The sequence below is a fragment of the Oryx dammah genome, unplaced genomic scaffold, assembly GCF_014754425.2.
Source record: "Oryx dammah isolate SB20612 unplaced genomic scaffold, SCBI_Odam_1.1 HiC_scaffold_22, whole genome shotgun sequence".
Classification (NCBI taxonomy): Eukaryota; Metazoa; Chordata; class Mammalia; order Artiodactyla; family Bovidae; genus Oryx; species Oryx dammah.
The window spans coordinates 24566642-24584172 of NW_024070206.1; the positions used below are offsets into that span (position 1 = coordinate 24566642).

Here is a 17531-nt window from a genome sequence, read left to right on the forward strand (position 1 = left end):
TACTAGAAGTAAACTTCTTCCTTGGGCTTCCCTGGTGGCTCAGCTGGTAAAGAATCCGCCTGCAGTGCCAGAGATCTGGGTTCGATCCCTGGGTTGGGAAAATCCCTGGAGAAGGCAACAGCTACCCAGAATACTCCAATATTCTGGCCTGGAGAATTCTTGGGGTCTCAAAGAGTCGGACACAACTAAGTGACTTCCACTTTACTAAAAGTAATATTGACACACCAAAATGAGGTTTCTCCTAGTGGACACAGAAGCGGTAGGGGAGGGTGGGACGAATGGAGAGAGGAGCAGGGAAGCATATACACTACCATATGTAAAATAGATAGCCAGTGGGAGTTTGATGTGGATGCAGGAAGCTCAGACTGGTGCTCTGTGACAACCTACAGCAATGGGACGGGGTGGGAGGGAGGTTCAAGAGGGAGAGGACATATGAGTACTAATGGCTGATTCATGTTGATGTATGGCATAAACCAACACAATATTGTAAAGCAGTTATCCTCCAAATAAAAGTAAATAAAAATTTTAAAAAATTAAAAACATAAACAAAAATGAGGGTCCTCTTTAATAAAATAGTCACCTTGGGAAGCATTTATTCCAACTTGGTGCCATCTCTCAAAATATTTTTAGTATTTTTCCTTTGAGACCTAAAGGACTCATGGCATATTCCTTGAAGTATTCTCAGTATTGGCACAATCTTGATGTTAGATTTAATTTTTGGAAAGACCCAAGCTCCATTTAGAGTCAAATCAAGAGACCAAAGTAAGTCGTCATACTAAGAAATGTCACATTCGGGAATTCCTGGCGGTCCAGTGGTTGGGACTCAGGGCTGTCACTTCCAGGGGTCGGGGTTCAATCCCTGGTGGAGGACCTAAAAATAAGGACGATAAATGTAAACCAAAGGGTTACCTGTTTAAGAATGGTTTTAAAACAGACTGTGAATCTGCATCCTGGAGAAGCAGTCTTCCATTTCCCAGGTATGTCAGATGAATGGGTAACCTCCAAAAATGAGTGTTTTAAAGGATGGTATTAGTTTGAATCTGTTTTTTTTTTCCTAATCTAAGATAGAATAACTTTAAATATTTCATTTGTCCTATTTATTTTAACTTTCAAATTTTATATAGCAGTCAACAAACATAGGTTACTTAAATTATAGGTCTGACTTTAATTGAATAAATTAAGTCATCCTGAGAAACTTGAAATTTGGCATTATGGAGCACATTTTTTTCTTTCTTCAGTTCTCACGTAACTTTTTTGATTAGAGACAGTCTTCCTATGACTCTGGAAGAAGCTGCCATTATTTCAGCTGCTTCAGAGGCCTTACATGACTCTAGATGCGTATGTGGCTTCAACTGGTTTATTATGAAAGAAAACTTAAATCACTTGTCTGAAAGTATGTTTTTCTCTTGGCTCAGGAGCTTGCTGCAGCATTTTGTTTTAGAGGAGTTAGAGTTCTCATCATACGCTGCTTTTTCAGTAAACGTTCTCAGTAATAGCACTGAGAAGGGCCAGCACGGAGGCGAGTGAGGGTTAATGCTTGGCCTGTGGAAACTGTTTCATGCTCCTCTTGGTTTTAACAAGTAAAAGAAATGTGAGTTTTGTGTAAAGTAATCACTAACGTTTCTGAAATAAGGAATTTTTTACATAAGATTTTTCACTTGTTTTGGATTCATTTCTTAGTTGCCTATTTTTCTGATTTCCTTTTATAGTGTTATCCTTTTCTTACAGTTTTATTTTATAGTTAACACACCAACTGCACATAGTCAAAGGCCATACTTGATAAGTGTAAACACACATGTGTACCATAAAAGTCGCTCAGTTGTGTCTGACTCTTTGTGACCCCATGGACTACAGCCCACCAGGCTCCTCTGTCCATGGGATTCTCTAGGCAAGAATACTGGAGTGGAAAGCTTTTCCCATCTCCAGGGGATCTTCCCAACTCAGGAATCGAACCTAGGTCTCCCGCATTGCAGGTGGATTCTTTACTGTCTGAGCCACCAGGAAGGCCATCACCATGACACAGAGCCTTTCACCATCCTGTACTCTTAGTCTCCTCTACTCTGTGACAGTTCCTCAGGCTTTGTTTCATGATTTTGACATATTTTTCAGTTTATTTTAGATGTACAGACAGGTTGCAAATGCAGTTTTTAAAGTTTCCATATACCCTTCACCCAGCCTCTTCCCTTCATGTTCACATTCCACGTGACTGTAGTACGGTGATCAGAACCAGGAAGTCAACATCAGTATAAGCTATCAGCTAAAGACCTTACTGGAAAAGACCCTGATGCTGAGAAAGATCGAAGGCAAAAGGAGAAGTGGGCAACAGAGGATAAGGTGGTTAGATAACATAACCAACTCTGTGGACATGAATCTGAGCAAACCCCACGATGTGGTGAAGGACAGGGAAGCGTGGCGTGCTGCAGTCTGCAGGATCGCAGAGTTGCACACGACTAAGCAACTGAACAACAACCAGCAGCACGGACCTTATTGCTGCTTCACCAGCGTTTCTACTCGTGTCTTTTCTCTGTTGCAGGATCTCTCCTTGCTCTCGCCCTGTGCTCTCTAACAGTCCTGTCTTTCTGTGTGACCTTGACTTCTTAGAGTGCAGAACAGTTACCGTGTAGATGGTCTCTCAGTTTGAGTTCTCCAATGCTTTCTCGTTTGGGTGAGAATGACACCGCGTGTGGTGCACCCTCCTTGCCGGTGGTGTTGGCTCTGCTTGCTGTTGAGTGGTGGTTGTGAGATTATTTGTGGGAAGAAACCTCGGGACTGTGCGCATAGCCTCTCTCATTATGCTCTCACCAGGAATTTTAGGGGACACGGTGGACTTTGCTGTGTGTGATTGCTCTGGTGTTTCCCAAATGGTGACTTTCTCTTTCCATTCTTCCTGCTCCACTTATTCATTGAAGTTGTACTTTGTCAAAGAGCTATTCTCTTATTTGCTTAGCTATTCAATTATTAGGTTGGTGTGGACTCACGGATATTAATTTTACCCCATGGGTTGTAATCCTTATTATCATTATTTCTGTAGTTGCTAAGATTGACCCAGTTTCAGACGTTGTTAGCTCCTTCGAGCTGAGTGCTTTTGAAACGCTCCTATCATTGTTTAAGCACTCCATGTTACTTTCTGGCACTGGAAGATATTCCAGGAGACTATACTCTCCCTGCCTCAACCCGGGAATTACTATTATTTCTCTGAGGGAGCTTTTGAACTGTGTTGTTGGAGAAGACTCTTAAGAGTCCCTTGGACTACAAGGAGATCAAACCAGTCAATTCTAAAGGAAATCAGTCCTGAATATTCATTGGAAGGACTGATGCTGAAGCTGAAGCTCCAATATTTTGGCCACCTGATGCGAAGAACCAACTTATTAGAAAAGACTCTGATGCTGGGAAAGATTGAAGGTGGGAGGAGGGACGACAGAGGATGAGATGGTTGGATGGCATCACCGACTTGATGGGCGTGAGTTTGAGTAAACTCTGGGAGTTGGTGATGGACAGGGAGGCCTGGCATGCTGCAGTCCATCGGGTCGCAAAGAGTTGGGCACGACTGAGCGACAGAACTGAACTGAAGGGAGCTTTGGTTTCTTGATTGGAGAACAGTGTTTGGAAACAAAGATCTGGTCACTGGGAACGCTCACCGGTCTGAGGTGCAGTTGCCTGTAGCTCCCTAGCCGGCAGAGCTGAAAGATTCACATGTGTAAGTACCTGTATCTGTACCTGCCTGTAAGAACGAGGGGTTTGCAGCGTCGCCCCCCTTCCAACCTGGCACCTCAGGGCTCATCTCCTCATTGCAGCGTCTTTCTCCGGCAGTGAGCACCGTGCCTTTCATCACCCACAGTGAGCAACATGTTTGTTCAGTCCTAGAATACACATTTAGGAATTTCAGGACTGTGAACTCACATCTCTGTGATTAAAAAGAAATCACTAACGGCAGTACAGTATCTGTTCAGAGGTGGGTTTTGGTTTTTTTTTTTTGCCTTTAAATATAGAATTGGTCTGCATACTATTCTGCAAAGTTACTTAGGTTCATTTTCTTCTTCCCTTAAACACGGCTATGGTATTCATACATGGGATTTTTATAACAAGCATTGACAACGTACGTCAACTAATATTGTTTAATACAATGTTGCTTATCTCATCATTTGGTTACTCCCGGGAAGATGGAGCTGGAAGTGAACCAGGCTCAGCTGTGGTCGGAAGGGATCACTGGTCCTCAGTGGAAACAGCCAGTGGACTGTGCAGTTGTTCCCACAAGGGCCGTGCAGAGCTAAGGACACTGAGCTCACAGATTGTTCCACTTATGTCTATATTATGCCTTTGTGTGTTTGTCTGTATGTCTTGAACAGTCTAAAGCCAAAGTTCACAAGTTATTGGTAAGAGTTTTGAAAGTTAGTATTTATTATTGTAAAATATTTAAAAGTATTTATTCAGAACCTACAGATAAACAACTGCATTATTTTTAAATGATATGGCAGTATTTCATTTATATAAACACTCACTCCCACTTGTACAGTAATACAGACAATGAAAAGGGGCAGGCTGAAACCGTGCAAAAGGAAATTTAGTCAGTGAGGGAAGTTAGGGTTCGTCCATGACCTCTATAAGCTTTGGTCAAAACTTGCCAAAACTCTTACTGTGTTATAAATGTACGGGAAAATGAAAAATAGTGAAATAGTACTTAGTGCACTGCAGTTCAAAACATGAGAAATATTGAGAATTAAGTGTCTTATTTTTTCACAAAACACTCATCAGGAGTGGTGTGAACAGCTCTTGCCTTCTTGACGTCACACTTGCACTGTGGAATAAGTGTCTTTTCATTGTCTTAGCAGCTTGCCCTGCTCCTTTGTGAATCTGCCTCAGTGTCCAGCTTCTGATCCTTTGGAATTGCCATGCCTTGAGGCGTCTCAGGGAGTTGCTTCAGCCTGAGGTTTTGCCGGTGTCCCTTCCTCTCCATCTGCATCCTTCTGTCTCAGCTCCTTCCCTCCTTTCTGGGATAGACTCGCCTCCGGGTTCCTCTGCCACACGTCCTGGGGCTCGTTCGCAAAGCTGGCTGTTTCTTCTGTAACTACTGATGCCCATTTTGGTTTCTCTCCCAGCACTGGTCCTGTTTGTTTCTTTAACTGCACTTTGGTTCTGGCCAGTGTCCTCTTCCCGTTGCCCATTTTATAAGGTGTCAGCTGGGTTTGTCACTGGGAGACCAGGAGGAAGCACGGCCGCACGCTTCACCGCCTGTGGCTGAACTGAGGGACAGCTGTGCTGGGACTGGCCACTGACAGGCTCTGAAGAAGCGACGTGACGAGCCTGTGGTCATGACGGGCCTCTGCTGTTTCTGTGCAGTCGCCCCCCTGTATCCGTGGGTTCTGCATCCAAGGTTTCAACCAATCATAGATCAAAAATACTTTGGAAAAATTTTTCCAGAAAGTTCCCCAAAGCAAAACTTCATTTGCTATGCACTGGCAAGTGTTTGCATAGCATTTATGTTGTGCTACGTATTAGAAGTAGTCTAGAGATGACTTAGAGTACATGGGAAGATATGAGTGGGTTCTGTGCGAGGATGGCGCCCTTTCCTCTGTAAGGGACTTGGGCGTGAATGGATTTCAGTATCCGAGGCGGGCCTCAAGCTAGTCCCTGTGGTCACTGCAAGATGACTGGGTGACTGGACGGAGGGGCTGGTGGTGAAGCGTGTGCTTCCTGTAGTCACATGGTCAGCACAGTGTGGGAGCTGAGGTTCATGCTGACCCAAGTCTCTCACGGGAGGCCTGGCAGTGCTGTGACCTCCAGTTCAGGTCAGTCGCTCCGTCGTATTCAGCTCTTTGCAACCCCATAGACTGTGGCACGCCAGGCTTCCCTGTTCATCACCAACTCCTGGAGCTTATGCAAACTCATGTCCATTGAGTTGGTGATGCCATCCAACCATCTCATCCTCTGTCGTCCCCTTCTCCTCCTGCCCTCAATCTTTCCCAGCATCAGGGTCTTTTCCAGTGAGTCAGTTCTTCACATCAGGTGGCCAGAGTACTGGAGTTTCAGCGTCAGCATCAGTCCTTCCAGTGAATATTCAGAACTTATTTCCTGATCTCCTTGCAGTCCAAGGGACTCTCAAGAGTCTTCTCCAACACCACAGTTCAAACGCATCAATTCTTTGGCACTCAGCTTTCTTTATAGTCCATCTCTCACATCCATACATGACTCCCGGAAAAACTGAAGAAACTAGATGGACCTTTGTCAGCAAAGTAATGTCTCTGCTTTTTAATACTCTGTCTAGGTTGGTGATAGCTTCCCTTCCAGAAAAAAATGGTGACTTCCAGAGGGGCTCAAGTGTGTGCTGACAGTGGCACTTTCCCCATCTTATGACATTCGGGAAAATAAACTTTGTAAATTTGTTATGAAAATAGGTGATCAAGCCTTTTCTCTCCGTCTGTGGTGTCGTCGGGGTGGGACGTGGGGAGGGGGGTGGGGTGGGGCAGGGAGTGGAGGGTCTCTCTGGGAGCCTCAGGACTGAGCTCGCCTGAGAGCCTGGGAGGGTGGACGCTCACTGCTCAGCCTCACTGTGTCTACTCCTAGATTGACATAGAGATCAATGGCGACGCTGTGGATCTCCACATGAAGCTGGGCGACAACGGGGAAGCTTTCTTTGTAGAGGAAACGGAAGAGGAGTATGTAAGTCCTGGGGGCGGGCCACGCTTGCCACACACTTGTGGATGGTCGCTGCTGGCTAGATGAGCTTTTACTTTGGGTTGAAGAACTGGGCTGTCAGAAGGGAGCTGGAGCGGGAGGAACTCCCCCCACCCCTACCCCTGAGGTCCAGGCTGCCCACGTGCGAAGGCCCTGGCACGGCCCCCACTGTGAGCGTCCGGTGACTTTCTCAGGTGGTGTCTGCACAGTTCACACCTTGGCCTGAGCATGCTCAACTCCACCCGAGTCAGCACAGAGGCACAGCAGGCTGCGTCTGCAGGTGGACACGTGACCTTTGAACTTGGGAGCACGTTTGAGGTTTCCGCTGGGGACATGACATCCCGATCCTTGATAGTGAGGTGCACTAGTTTGTGATGATCTGGGGAGAGGTGACTAATCGGCCTCTCCCTTTATGTGTGATTGCTGCGTGTTTGGCCTCTTTCGGTGAGAGCACAACTGACCCCCTTCCCTGTGTGTCCACTGATGTGAACGTGTCTAAGTTGCTCCTGATTGATTTAAGGTGGATCTCCTTACAACTTCTTAGGGGGCATCATTAAATCTTTCATTGTGGAGAATAAAATCTCAGAGCAGAAACAATAGCTTCAAATTATTAAGGACAGAGAGCTACGTTTTTTTGTTTGTGAAGATGAACTGCTAGTTTGATGCCATAAATTCCCAAAGGAAAACAACAGTGGAATGAGATTGTTCATCATTGTTCACTGGGGGCTGGCAGCGTCAGTACTGGTATAGAAGGCAGCCGGAACCAGTGATTATGAAGGGAAACCTACCAGACCGGTGTTTCTCCTCGTATCTTAATTACTTGTTTTCATGTTGTCTTATTTGCATTTACTTTGCCCTGGAGAAAAAATTTCCCTATCAGAGACACAGGCGAAAGGCATAAAGAAGCAGTGAGTTATCATGAGAATGAACATCTCTGATGTAACCTGTCACGCTGACGAGGCTCCCTGTAAATCTGGCAGTGAGAGGGCTGGGTGCTGAGTCTGTTGCCTGCTTCACCCGTCACTTCTCATGATTCCATTCAGAACTGCTCAGCAGAGTGTCAGATTTCCAGCCTTTTTTTCCTATTCCGCATATGACCCAATTGGTCAGATTTTCTTCAGCATAATGTGCTTTTCTTTAAAAATTACAAATTGCAGTTCATCCAACAACACTAGAATCACTGCTGTCCACACAGACTGTGAAGAGAAGCCCCGCTTTCCAGCGGCTCCTGGTATAAAGCGGGATAAACATTACCAGGATCCCTCTGGCTTCCACTTACTGACCTTTTGTTTCTCCCACCGTTGTTAATCAACACCCCTGCTGAGTCAGAAGGTCTAGACCGAGCATCGTCCTTTCCATCACTGCAGGATAGTCCATGGTATGGACGCGTTTCTCGAACCTTTCTTATGCTGATGCACATTCAGCTCACCCGCCCACCCCCCTCCCCCAACAGTGAATCTATTCTGGCTGAGCTTCCACGTGCCCTGTGCTGACCCGGCATGTCCCTCCTCCATTATGTTCAGCCATGTGGACCCACGAGCTAAGGCTCAGCTGTGCAGAGGGGTAGAGACCTATGCAGGTGGTGGTCAGTGTGACTTGCTCACCTTTGGGAGCTAGGTAGCTGTTCTTTGTACCGCTGTGAGGTCTCGGCTCAGCCAGAATCACTGCTGTTTTGATTCACCATAGGGTTTGTCAAACTTTTCTTTCTCGTGTTCTCTTTAAGGAGAAGCTCCCTGCTTACCTGGCCACCTCACCAATCCCTACTGAAGATCAATTCTTTACAGACATCGACAGCCCTTTGGTGAAACCAGGTGGAAATGAAAGACCTCAGAGTTCGGACGTTGCCCACACCCTGGAAGCAGAGACAGTCTTCACCCCCAGTTCTGTGAAAAAGAAAAAACGGAGGAGGAAGAAATGCAAACAGGACAGTAAGAAGGAGGAGCAGGCCGTGTCACCCCCTGCTGCGGCCGCCACGGGTGTGGACCTGAGCTCCGACGATGACAAGGAGGCCCAGGCAAGGTAGGCAGGAGGGACAGAAGGAAAGATGTCCAGGTATGTGTGTGCCCTGAAAACCATGCCCTGGACACAGGTGGCTCTGGGAAGGAGGAAGGTTCTCATGTGGGTGATGCTGTGTACCGTCTCCAGGGCAGATGTTCAATGGAGATGCTTACGACACCCAGCCAAGACTACAGTGTAGGACTACAATCACACTGTCAGAAAGGCGTCTCTGCTTTCCATCCACCAGGGCAGACAGGCTTGCAGGGTCCGTATGGGACCTGGGTGCAGGGCTGGAGGCCGCTGCTCCCCTCCTGACCGTCTCTGGCCTCAGAGGACGCCCATGTCAGTCTGCAGGGACGAGGGTCTCCATGCCTCCCTCCCCTCCTCTTCATTCTGCTGCACGAAACACACTGGCCAGCCCCCTTCTGCCCTGTTGAGAGGGGTCTTTTATGGGGTGTGTCCTGTTTCCAGAAGCAAACTTGATCATTAGTCACACTGAAATGGACTGACTGACCCTAAGCTGAGGGCAAGGGTCAGCTGGTGTCAGCAGTGAACCTTGGCCCTGGTCATTAGCAACCCCTTATCTCTCATATACATGTTGGCAGCTGAATAGAGGAAAGCTCATTTAGTCCCTCTGATTTATCCATGTAGATGATTCAGGCCACTGATTTTGACTTTCTGTTGGTGTTTGTCCCTGTGCTTTAGAAACTGGGATGTATTTACATACAGTGATATTCATGGATCTAAGTGTACAGTTCATTGAATCAATAGTTGTGAATATCACGGAACCTCTGTTGGCTTTTGAATGAGAAAAGTAATTGTTTTACACAGTAAAGCTGAACTTGGAGCCGTGATGTTAGGGGTCATCTGTGAAGCCTGAAGTGCTCCAGACACACTATCCGCAAACTTCAGCTGGGCCTCCCCCACCACCCTGACCAGTGTTAGACCATCTGCCCATCTGTAGATCCTCTGCTGTTCAGGGTTAATGTAGACGTTTGTGCTGCGTTTCAGCATAGAGTCAGCGCTGCTCTTCCTCATGCTGTCATCTATACCCTCCCTTATATCCCCGTGCCACAGGCTTCGTTAGCCCCTCGTGGTCAGCCTCCTGGCTGCCTGTCCTTGGGTACGTGTGCATTTTGAACGTGCTCGGCAGGTTTTCGTGAATCACAGGACTAAAGGAAACCTCAGCATCAGCAGCTTTTCCATCACTCTGATGGATCTGAACCAATGAGTTCTATTTTTGTCCAGATCTGCCCAGAGAAGACATGTCCTGCCCTTCCAGGGCTTGTAAATTCTTAATGGTGCCTGGTCTCTTTCTCTCTTTCAATATTTTATTAAATCCAGTTTGCTTTGCTGGGTTTCTTGGTGTACTGTGTGGGGCAGCGGGGTGGGGGCCGGGGGTATGTGTGTCGTTTATTCGTGTCCTATTCTTTGCAGCCGTGTGTGTGTGTGTTGCAGCCGTGTGTGTGTGTGTGTGTCTGTGTGTGTCTGTGTGTGTCTGTGTGTGTGTGTCTGTGTGTGTGTGTCTGTGTGTGTGTGTCTGTGTGTGTGTTGGTCACTTAGTTGTGTCCTACTCTTTGCAACCCCATGGACTGTAGCCCACCAGGTTCTTCTGTCCATGGAGTTCTCCAGGCCAGGATCCTGGAGTGGGTAGCCATTCCCTTCTCCAGGGGATCTTCCTGACCAGGGGTTGAACCCAGGTCTCCAACATTGCAGGCAGATTCCTTACTGTCTGAGCCACCAGGGAAGCCCCATCTTTTATACTGTGGTGAAATATATTCCAAAGATACGTTTAAAGAAAAAATTTTCCATGGCATTTATGTTGCTCTTTTCAAACCTCTTTCAAATATATAAATAGTAATAGGCCAGGCTGTACTACCCTTTCAAATTTGGCAGATAAGGACTTTTCATAGCAAATGATTTCCCTTTCTGCTTTTAGCATTGCAATCTCCTCTTTTAACAAATGCAGTATTTTTATCTGGATATCAGCCTTTTACATGATATATGTCTCTTTCCTCTTAAATAAGGTGGTGTGCCAGAGCTCAGTCTTTCTGAGACAAAAGAGATGAGGGTTTGGAAAACCTGATTTAGGAAATGCAGCCAAAAGGAAAAATAGTTACATATCAGAGTTGGTAGTAAAGCAGAGCATATTGAATTAAGATGTAAAGAAGAGAAGAGATAATAGAAATTAATAAAATGATTTCTATCTGTATTTTTCGTCTAGCTAATTAAGTGATAGATATTCTCATGGCTGTCCTGGTAGAACATTAAAGTTTCTGTAAGGAGCTCTTGAATTTGTATTGTATTTAGTGTTTGAACTTTTCAGAGTTTTTCTATATACTTTGCAGCACTCTCAACATGACACACCACATGAGTCTCACATTGACTCTTGTCGAGTACATAGGACAAGGGATAAATTTCCAACTAAAGATGAAAAACTAGGACCCTCAGTGCTTCTGAGGGGTGTTTTCAAGGTTATATGGCAAGTTAGTTCTATTAACTCTGCAAATCAGAGAAACCAAAGGGTAAATTAATTCAAACCTTATTAGCAGTAGTTCAGTCTTCTACAGTTCCAGGGTCTGAGAGTGAATTTTAAAAGCATCTATCGTACTTTTGTGTCATCTTCCTCACATCCCTACATCCTGCAGACTTAACTTAGAGAAAGTTCTCAGACTGAAAATAACTTCTGGATTTTTAAGAGTTTTTTTCCTGTATTTTTGAATTTTTAAGCCATAGCTTTTGTCTTCAGCTGTCTGCTTGCTTCCATTTTCTGTAACATGCAGGAGAGTGTAGTGAAAAGAACACAGGCTTGCTTGCTTTGAATACAACTACTTAATAGCTTTTTTACTTTGGGCAAGTTACTAAACTCCTCTAGGTCCTTGATTAAGTAATACCTAAGGTAGGATTTTACTGCTTCATATTTGCGAGGATTGAATGCAATGTACAATAAAGCCTTAGTTTGCTTCTTGTAACCTCTGAGTCAAGTACCCCTACCAGATGTAAAAAGGAGTTTTTTTCTTTTCTGTCCCTCCTGTTTATCCCACGCTTGAATGGTGATTGCAGTGGTGTCCAGTAGGTGGCACCAGTGAACCCCTTTCTGCTTCATGGAAGGTCGTGTCTGTGGCTCAGTCACGTCTGCCTCTTTAAATCTCATGGACTGTAGACCTCTAGGCTCCTCAGTCCATAGATTTCCCTTTTTAAGAGACTTAGTTATTAATTGTTCATTTGACTTTCTTCTTTTGTATCATTTAGACAGTGTGTCATAATTGGGGGATATTATAAAGCTGGTGTAAGTGACATTGTTCTGTCTCTCTGTGTGTGTGTTTTTTTTTTTTTCCTTCACAGAAGATCTTCAAATGCTTCCTTAAAGGAAGAAGAACATAAGGAGCCCCTGCTCTTCCATTCTGGAGACCACTACCCCTTGTCTGATGGAGACTGGTCCCCTTTAGACAAGTAAGTGTTCTGGAGATGGTTTCACTTCTTACAGGAAGGATAAGCTGAGTAGCTTTTCTGTTACTCCCCATGTTGATGTGTCCATGTCTTTCATATAGAAGAGGACTGAAGGTGTGCTTTCCACACGAGTATGGGCCTTCCCCCTCAGTAATTACCTTGTTCCTAAACTTGATCTGACTTATTCTCAGGGTTGGCCAGTATGGATCTGTATAATCAGCATAGAATCTGACCCTCTGCAGTTCTTGTTGGTGTGAACTGCTTACTGTGTAACTGGGTAACACCGTGAAGAAGCATGCAGTCACACTGTGTGTTCAAGTCCAGTTTCTTTCTGTGTTATGTTAACTTTACCCATCGTTCCATGCATTTCCTATCCTATAAAATTACCTTTCTCACTGATTTCTGGTGAGAATCAAGTGGGATAATTATATTATTGAGGACCCAGCAAGTCCACAGTAAATGCTAGTTGGCATTGTTTTTATTATTATTAAAGAATTCAGGTGGGAAAAGTAGCCATTTTGTATCTACAGGTGAAATTGATGTGTTCACACTTCTATTTCTCTGTCTTTCTTTTCCTCTGTTGAGCTCAGCAAGACCAGAATTCCCAACTTTAAGTTCATTACGTTTATTTGTCCCATGTTTGCAGCCCCTACCCCCCAGTGCCCTGTCCTAAGAGCGACTCAGAGCTGGAAGTGAAGCCCGCCGGGAGCCTGCTCAGATCCGAGTCCCACATGGAGTGGACGTGGGGCGGGTTCCCAGAGTCCACCAAGGTAGAGGGTTCCCTGCTGGAGGTGGAGGGCGGTTTTTGCACCAGTGACGGGAGTGAAAGGGGCCTGGCGCCCTCGTGTGGTCACATGAGCGAAGCCACGTTAACACCATCTATAACGTTCATGCTGTGTTCACAGCAGACGGAATCCAGCAGTGTAGTCAGTAATGTTGACCATTAACTTAACATTTTAATCAGGAAAAATTTTAAAGTACCTAAAGTAAAACTTCCACTGAAAGTTCAAGTAGGCAATTGATTATGAAAGCTTTTTTATCAGCTCTTGGTGAAAGAAGAAAAAATTGGAACAGTGCTTTTCTTGAGAGGACAAAAAATGTAGTGTTTTGAAAACACATTTTGCTTTTTACATTGTTGTGACAGGGCCTTGAGATAGTGCAGGCAGGCCTCAATTCCCTGAAGTGATCAAGTTTTCATCCTCTATCATCTGAAATGTTCACATGTCCTGTCTTCTCCAGTGCTTAGATCTTTATAGTAAAACAGTTATAAATATAATGCGTTTGTAAGTATCATTACGGTGAACAAAATGCAGTGAATAGTTTTTCCCACTATTTAATTATGAACAGTTTTACACATACAAAATTATGTGTTTAGTGAATGTGTGCTAGTTATAAATAAAATTAACACATGCACCAGCATCCAGCATAGGAAACAGAGTTAACAGACACCTTCAACAGTAGTTTAACGTTGAAACATGCCTGTTTCAGGTCAGCAAACGGGAGCGGTCCGAGCATCACCCCAGGACAGCGATGATCACGCCGTCAGAAAACACCCACTTCCGGGTGATCCCCAGCGAGGAGAGCCTCCTGAGTGAGGTCGAGAAGGACGCTTCAATGGGGGAGACAGTCTGCACCATTGTGAAGCCCAAGCCGCGAGCCCCAGGGAAGCAGCATGGTGGGGCAGCCTTGGCAACGGGCCCTCAGGAGCCCCCCGCGGGGTTGGATGGTCCCCACCTGCCTCCCTCACCCCCCTTCGTGGAGGCACCCTCGGAAGCTCGACCAGCCACTAAGGTCGACTCGCCCTCCAAGAAGAGAGGTAATCAAAGCTTTGGTTTGACTTCGACAGCTCCGAATCTAGGTAGTGAATTATCCCAGGGTTTCAGGTGATACATGGGGCCCCGTCCTCCCAACCGGAACCTGCCACACCAAGGTGGGGATGAGGGGTGTGGCTTCCCCATCACACTGTGGGCACCCGCAGAGCCAGCTCTGATCTCTCTCTCCCGGCCGTGGCTACTGAGAAGCATTCTCTGAAAAAATTATGAAGGTATTAAAGTCAATTAATGAGTAAAATTAATCCCTTTAAGTGTTAGTTGTTCGGTCATTTCCGGCTCTTTGCGGCCCCATGGACTGTGGCCCACCAGCCTACTCTGTCCTTGGGATTCTCCAGGCAAGAATATTGGAGTGGGTCGTCATTCCCTTTTCCAGGGCATCCTCCTTGCCCAGTGTTTGAACCCGGGCCTCCTGCATTGCAGGCAGATTCTTTACCATCTGAGCCACCAGGGAAGCCAGGCTTCAGCAGTATGTGAACTGAGAACTTCCAGATGTACAAGCTGGATTTTAGAAAAGGCAGAGGACCCAGAGATCAAATTGCCAACATCCGTTGGATCATAAAGAAAAGCAAGGGAATTCCAGAAAAAATCTATTTCTGCTTCATTGACTATGCTAAAGTCTTTGACTGTGTGGATCACAACAAACTGGAGAATTCTTAAAGGGATGGGAAGGGCAGACCACCTTACCTGCCTCCTAAGAAACCTGCATGCGGGTCAAGAAGCAACAGTTAGAACCTTACATGGAACAACTGACTGGTTCAAAATTGGGACAAGCGTACAACAAGGCTGTATATTATCACCCTGCTTATTTAACTTCTGTGCAGAGTACATCATGCAAAATGCCAGTCTAGATGAAGCACAAGCTAGAATCAAGATTGCTGGGAAAAATATCAACAATCTCAGGTATGCAGATGATACCGCTCTAATGGCAAAAAGCGAAGAGGAACTAAAGAGCCTCTTGATGAGGGTAAAAGAGGAGAGTGAAAAAAATGGCTTAAAACTCAACATTCAAAAAACTCAGATCATGGCATCCAGTCCCATCACTTCATGGCAAATAGATGGGGAAAAAGTGGAAGCAATAGCATTTTATTTTCTTAGGCTCCAGAATCACTGTGGATGGTGACTGCAGCCACAAAATTAAAAGATGCTTGCTCCTTGGAAGAGAAGCTATGACAAATCTAGACAGCATATTAAAAAGCAGAGAGATTACTTTGCTGACAAAGGTCCATCTTGTCAAGGCTATGGTTTTTCCAGTAGTCATGTAGGGAGGTGGGAGTTGTACCATAAAGAAAGCTCAGTGTGGAAAAATTGATGCTTTTGAACTGTGGTGCTGGAGAAGACTCTTGAGAGTCCCTTGGACTGCAAGGAGATCCAACCAATCAATCCTAAAGGAAATTGACTCTGAATATTTATTGGAAGGATCAATGCTGAAGCTGTAGCTCAAATACTTTGACCACCTGATACGAAGAGCTAACTCATTGGAAAAGACCCTGATGTGCTGGGAATGATTGAGGGCAAAAGAAGAAGGGGCAGCAGAGAATGAATGGTTAGGTAGCATCACCGATTCAATAGATGTGAGTTTGAGCAAGCTCTGGGGGAGATAGTGAAGGACAGTGAAGTAGGCCTGTGCTGTAGTTCATGGGGTCGCAGAGAGTCGGACGCCACTAAGCAACTGAGTACTTGTGCACGTTCATATATAAAAAGCAAGCATACTGTCAAGTATAAATGACTCAGGACCCAGAATTCACATGAGAGAAGATGAAAGAATGCGAGATGCAGCCCGTGTTCATTGAATAGCTGGCAGGAGTGCTGCCCCACTCCAGTACTCTTGCCTGGAAAATCCCATGGACGGAGGAGCCTGGAAGGCTGCAGTCCATGGGGTCCCTGAGGATCGGACAAAACTGAGCGACTTCACTTTCACTTTCACACATTGGAGAAAAAAATGGCAACCCACTGCAATATTCTTGCTTGGAGAATCTCAGGGACGGGGGAGCCTGGTGGGCTGCCGTCTATGGGGTCACACAGAGTCGGACATGACTGAAGTGACTTAGCAGCAGCAGGAGTACTGACCTCTTTCATCTGGATGGGTGAGAAACAGCAGTGGGCAAAGGTTAGATGATGCCTTTAAAAGTACACCACAGGTCCAGTTGTGGTTAGTTTTATTGTTTGCAAACCTTTGTTTTCCTGCAGTTGTAAATGAAGAGTAACCAAGTTCTCATCTCTGATGTGTTTTTTCTTTTATAAAAACAGGTGTCCACAAGAGAAGCCAACACCAGGGGCCTGATGATATTTACCTGGACGACTTGAAGGCCCTGGAACCTGAGGTTGCAGCTCTCTATTTCCCCAAAAGGTAGTGGGTTTATATTGCAGAGTGGGCAACTCTGAAATGTTCTAGATGTTTCCAGAGCAAAGCATTAGAAAAAGGAGCAAGGGGCTGGTATCCTTCAGCTAAATTGAATTCTTGCTTCAGATTCTGGAAAATCCAGAAATTGTGCGTGTGTTGTCTTACCTTTTTATGAAGAAATGTTCAGTACAGTGAGAAGGTGTCCCCGTCAAGCTCTTGTAGTAAGGGCGTAACGTGGATGTGACATCAGATTAGCTCCTCCTGTTCATTAGCATTGTTTCCTTTATTATGTGTTTAGAGGTGATATATCTTTATTCAGAGACACTTTACAAACCAGGCCTCCACTCTTCACTGAGGCTGTGCTTACTCACAGGCCTGGATCTGGTGGGGCCCCTTCCAGGGCCTTTCCAAACTTCCCTTCCTCCTTTCCAAGCCATCCCTTCCTCCTCTGTGACTCCCTGCTTGGAATAACACCAAAATCTTAGCAGTGATAGACTTGGGCGGTTTTCCCAAGGCCATTTCCATTCTTGGGGAAATTCCATTTTATTAAATAATATTCTCTGATCACAAAGAGCAGTGTTTACTTTTCCCCAAGTTCTCATGGCTTGAATACACTGAGCCATAGTCACACATAATTAAATACTTTTAAACAAATTATTGAAAAGCATATCTGAAGGTTTTATTTAAAATAGAAAGCATTGGTGTGAGGATACTTAATTTTTACAGATATTTTTGCAGGATCCTTAAAACGCCCTCCTAACTTTCTCCCGTTTGTTTGGAGTAGTAGTTGGGTTTTTAAGGGGAGAGAAGTGAAACTGGACCTTTTTTTTTTTTTGCATCATAAGCTGTCTTGACATTACCTCTTTGCTTGTGATTTCCCAGTCCATAACCATTTGTTTACATTGGGACAGATGTAAGACATTTCTTAGTTTGCTTTTTTGAAACACGGGGAGCATGACTGCTGCACGGGGGCCACCCTGTGCTGTTGCAGCCTGACCGTCTGGGGCCATAGCCGCTCACGTCATGTGTGATTGTTTCTGGAAACAAGACAGGGAGGCTGTTGGAATGCTCACAGGCGTTCGTTTTCTCTTCGTGGTCACCAGCCCCCTGACTGAAGAGCTAGTGTTTGTAACTAGAGCTGAACTTGACCCTGAAGCACACAGTCTCGTGGTTCTAACAGCCCACTGTTGAGTCGGTCGGCGTCCTCCATGTATTCAGCGGGGGCGTCAGTTAGGGTC

General features: G+C 45.4%; 1 protein-coding gene across 2 annotated transcripts in view; it reads left to right on the top strand.

Moving 5' to 3' along the window:
- LPIN2 (lipin 2) overlaps positions 1–17531 on the top strand; it is a 53627-nt gene that overhangs the window by 22399 nt on the left and 13697 nt on the right. For both annotated transcript variants that reach the window (XM_040264681.1, XM_040264682.1), the window contains exons 3-8: positions 6562–6657; positions 8396–8691; positions 12016–12123; positions 12767–12890; positions 13609–13936; positions 16200–16299. In XM_040264681.1, coding sequence (XP_040120615.1) covers positions 6562–6657; positions 8396–8691; positions 12016–12123; positions 12767–12890; positions 13609–13936; positions 16200–16299 — 1052 coding nt within the window. The remainder of the gene's footprint in view (positions 1–6561; positions 6658–8395; positions 8692–12015; positions 12124–12766; positions 12891–13608; positions 13937–16199; positions 16300–17531) is intronic.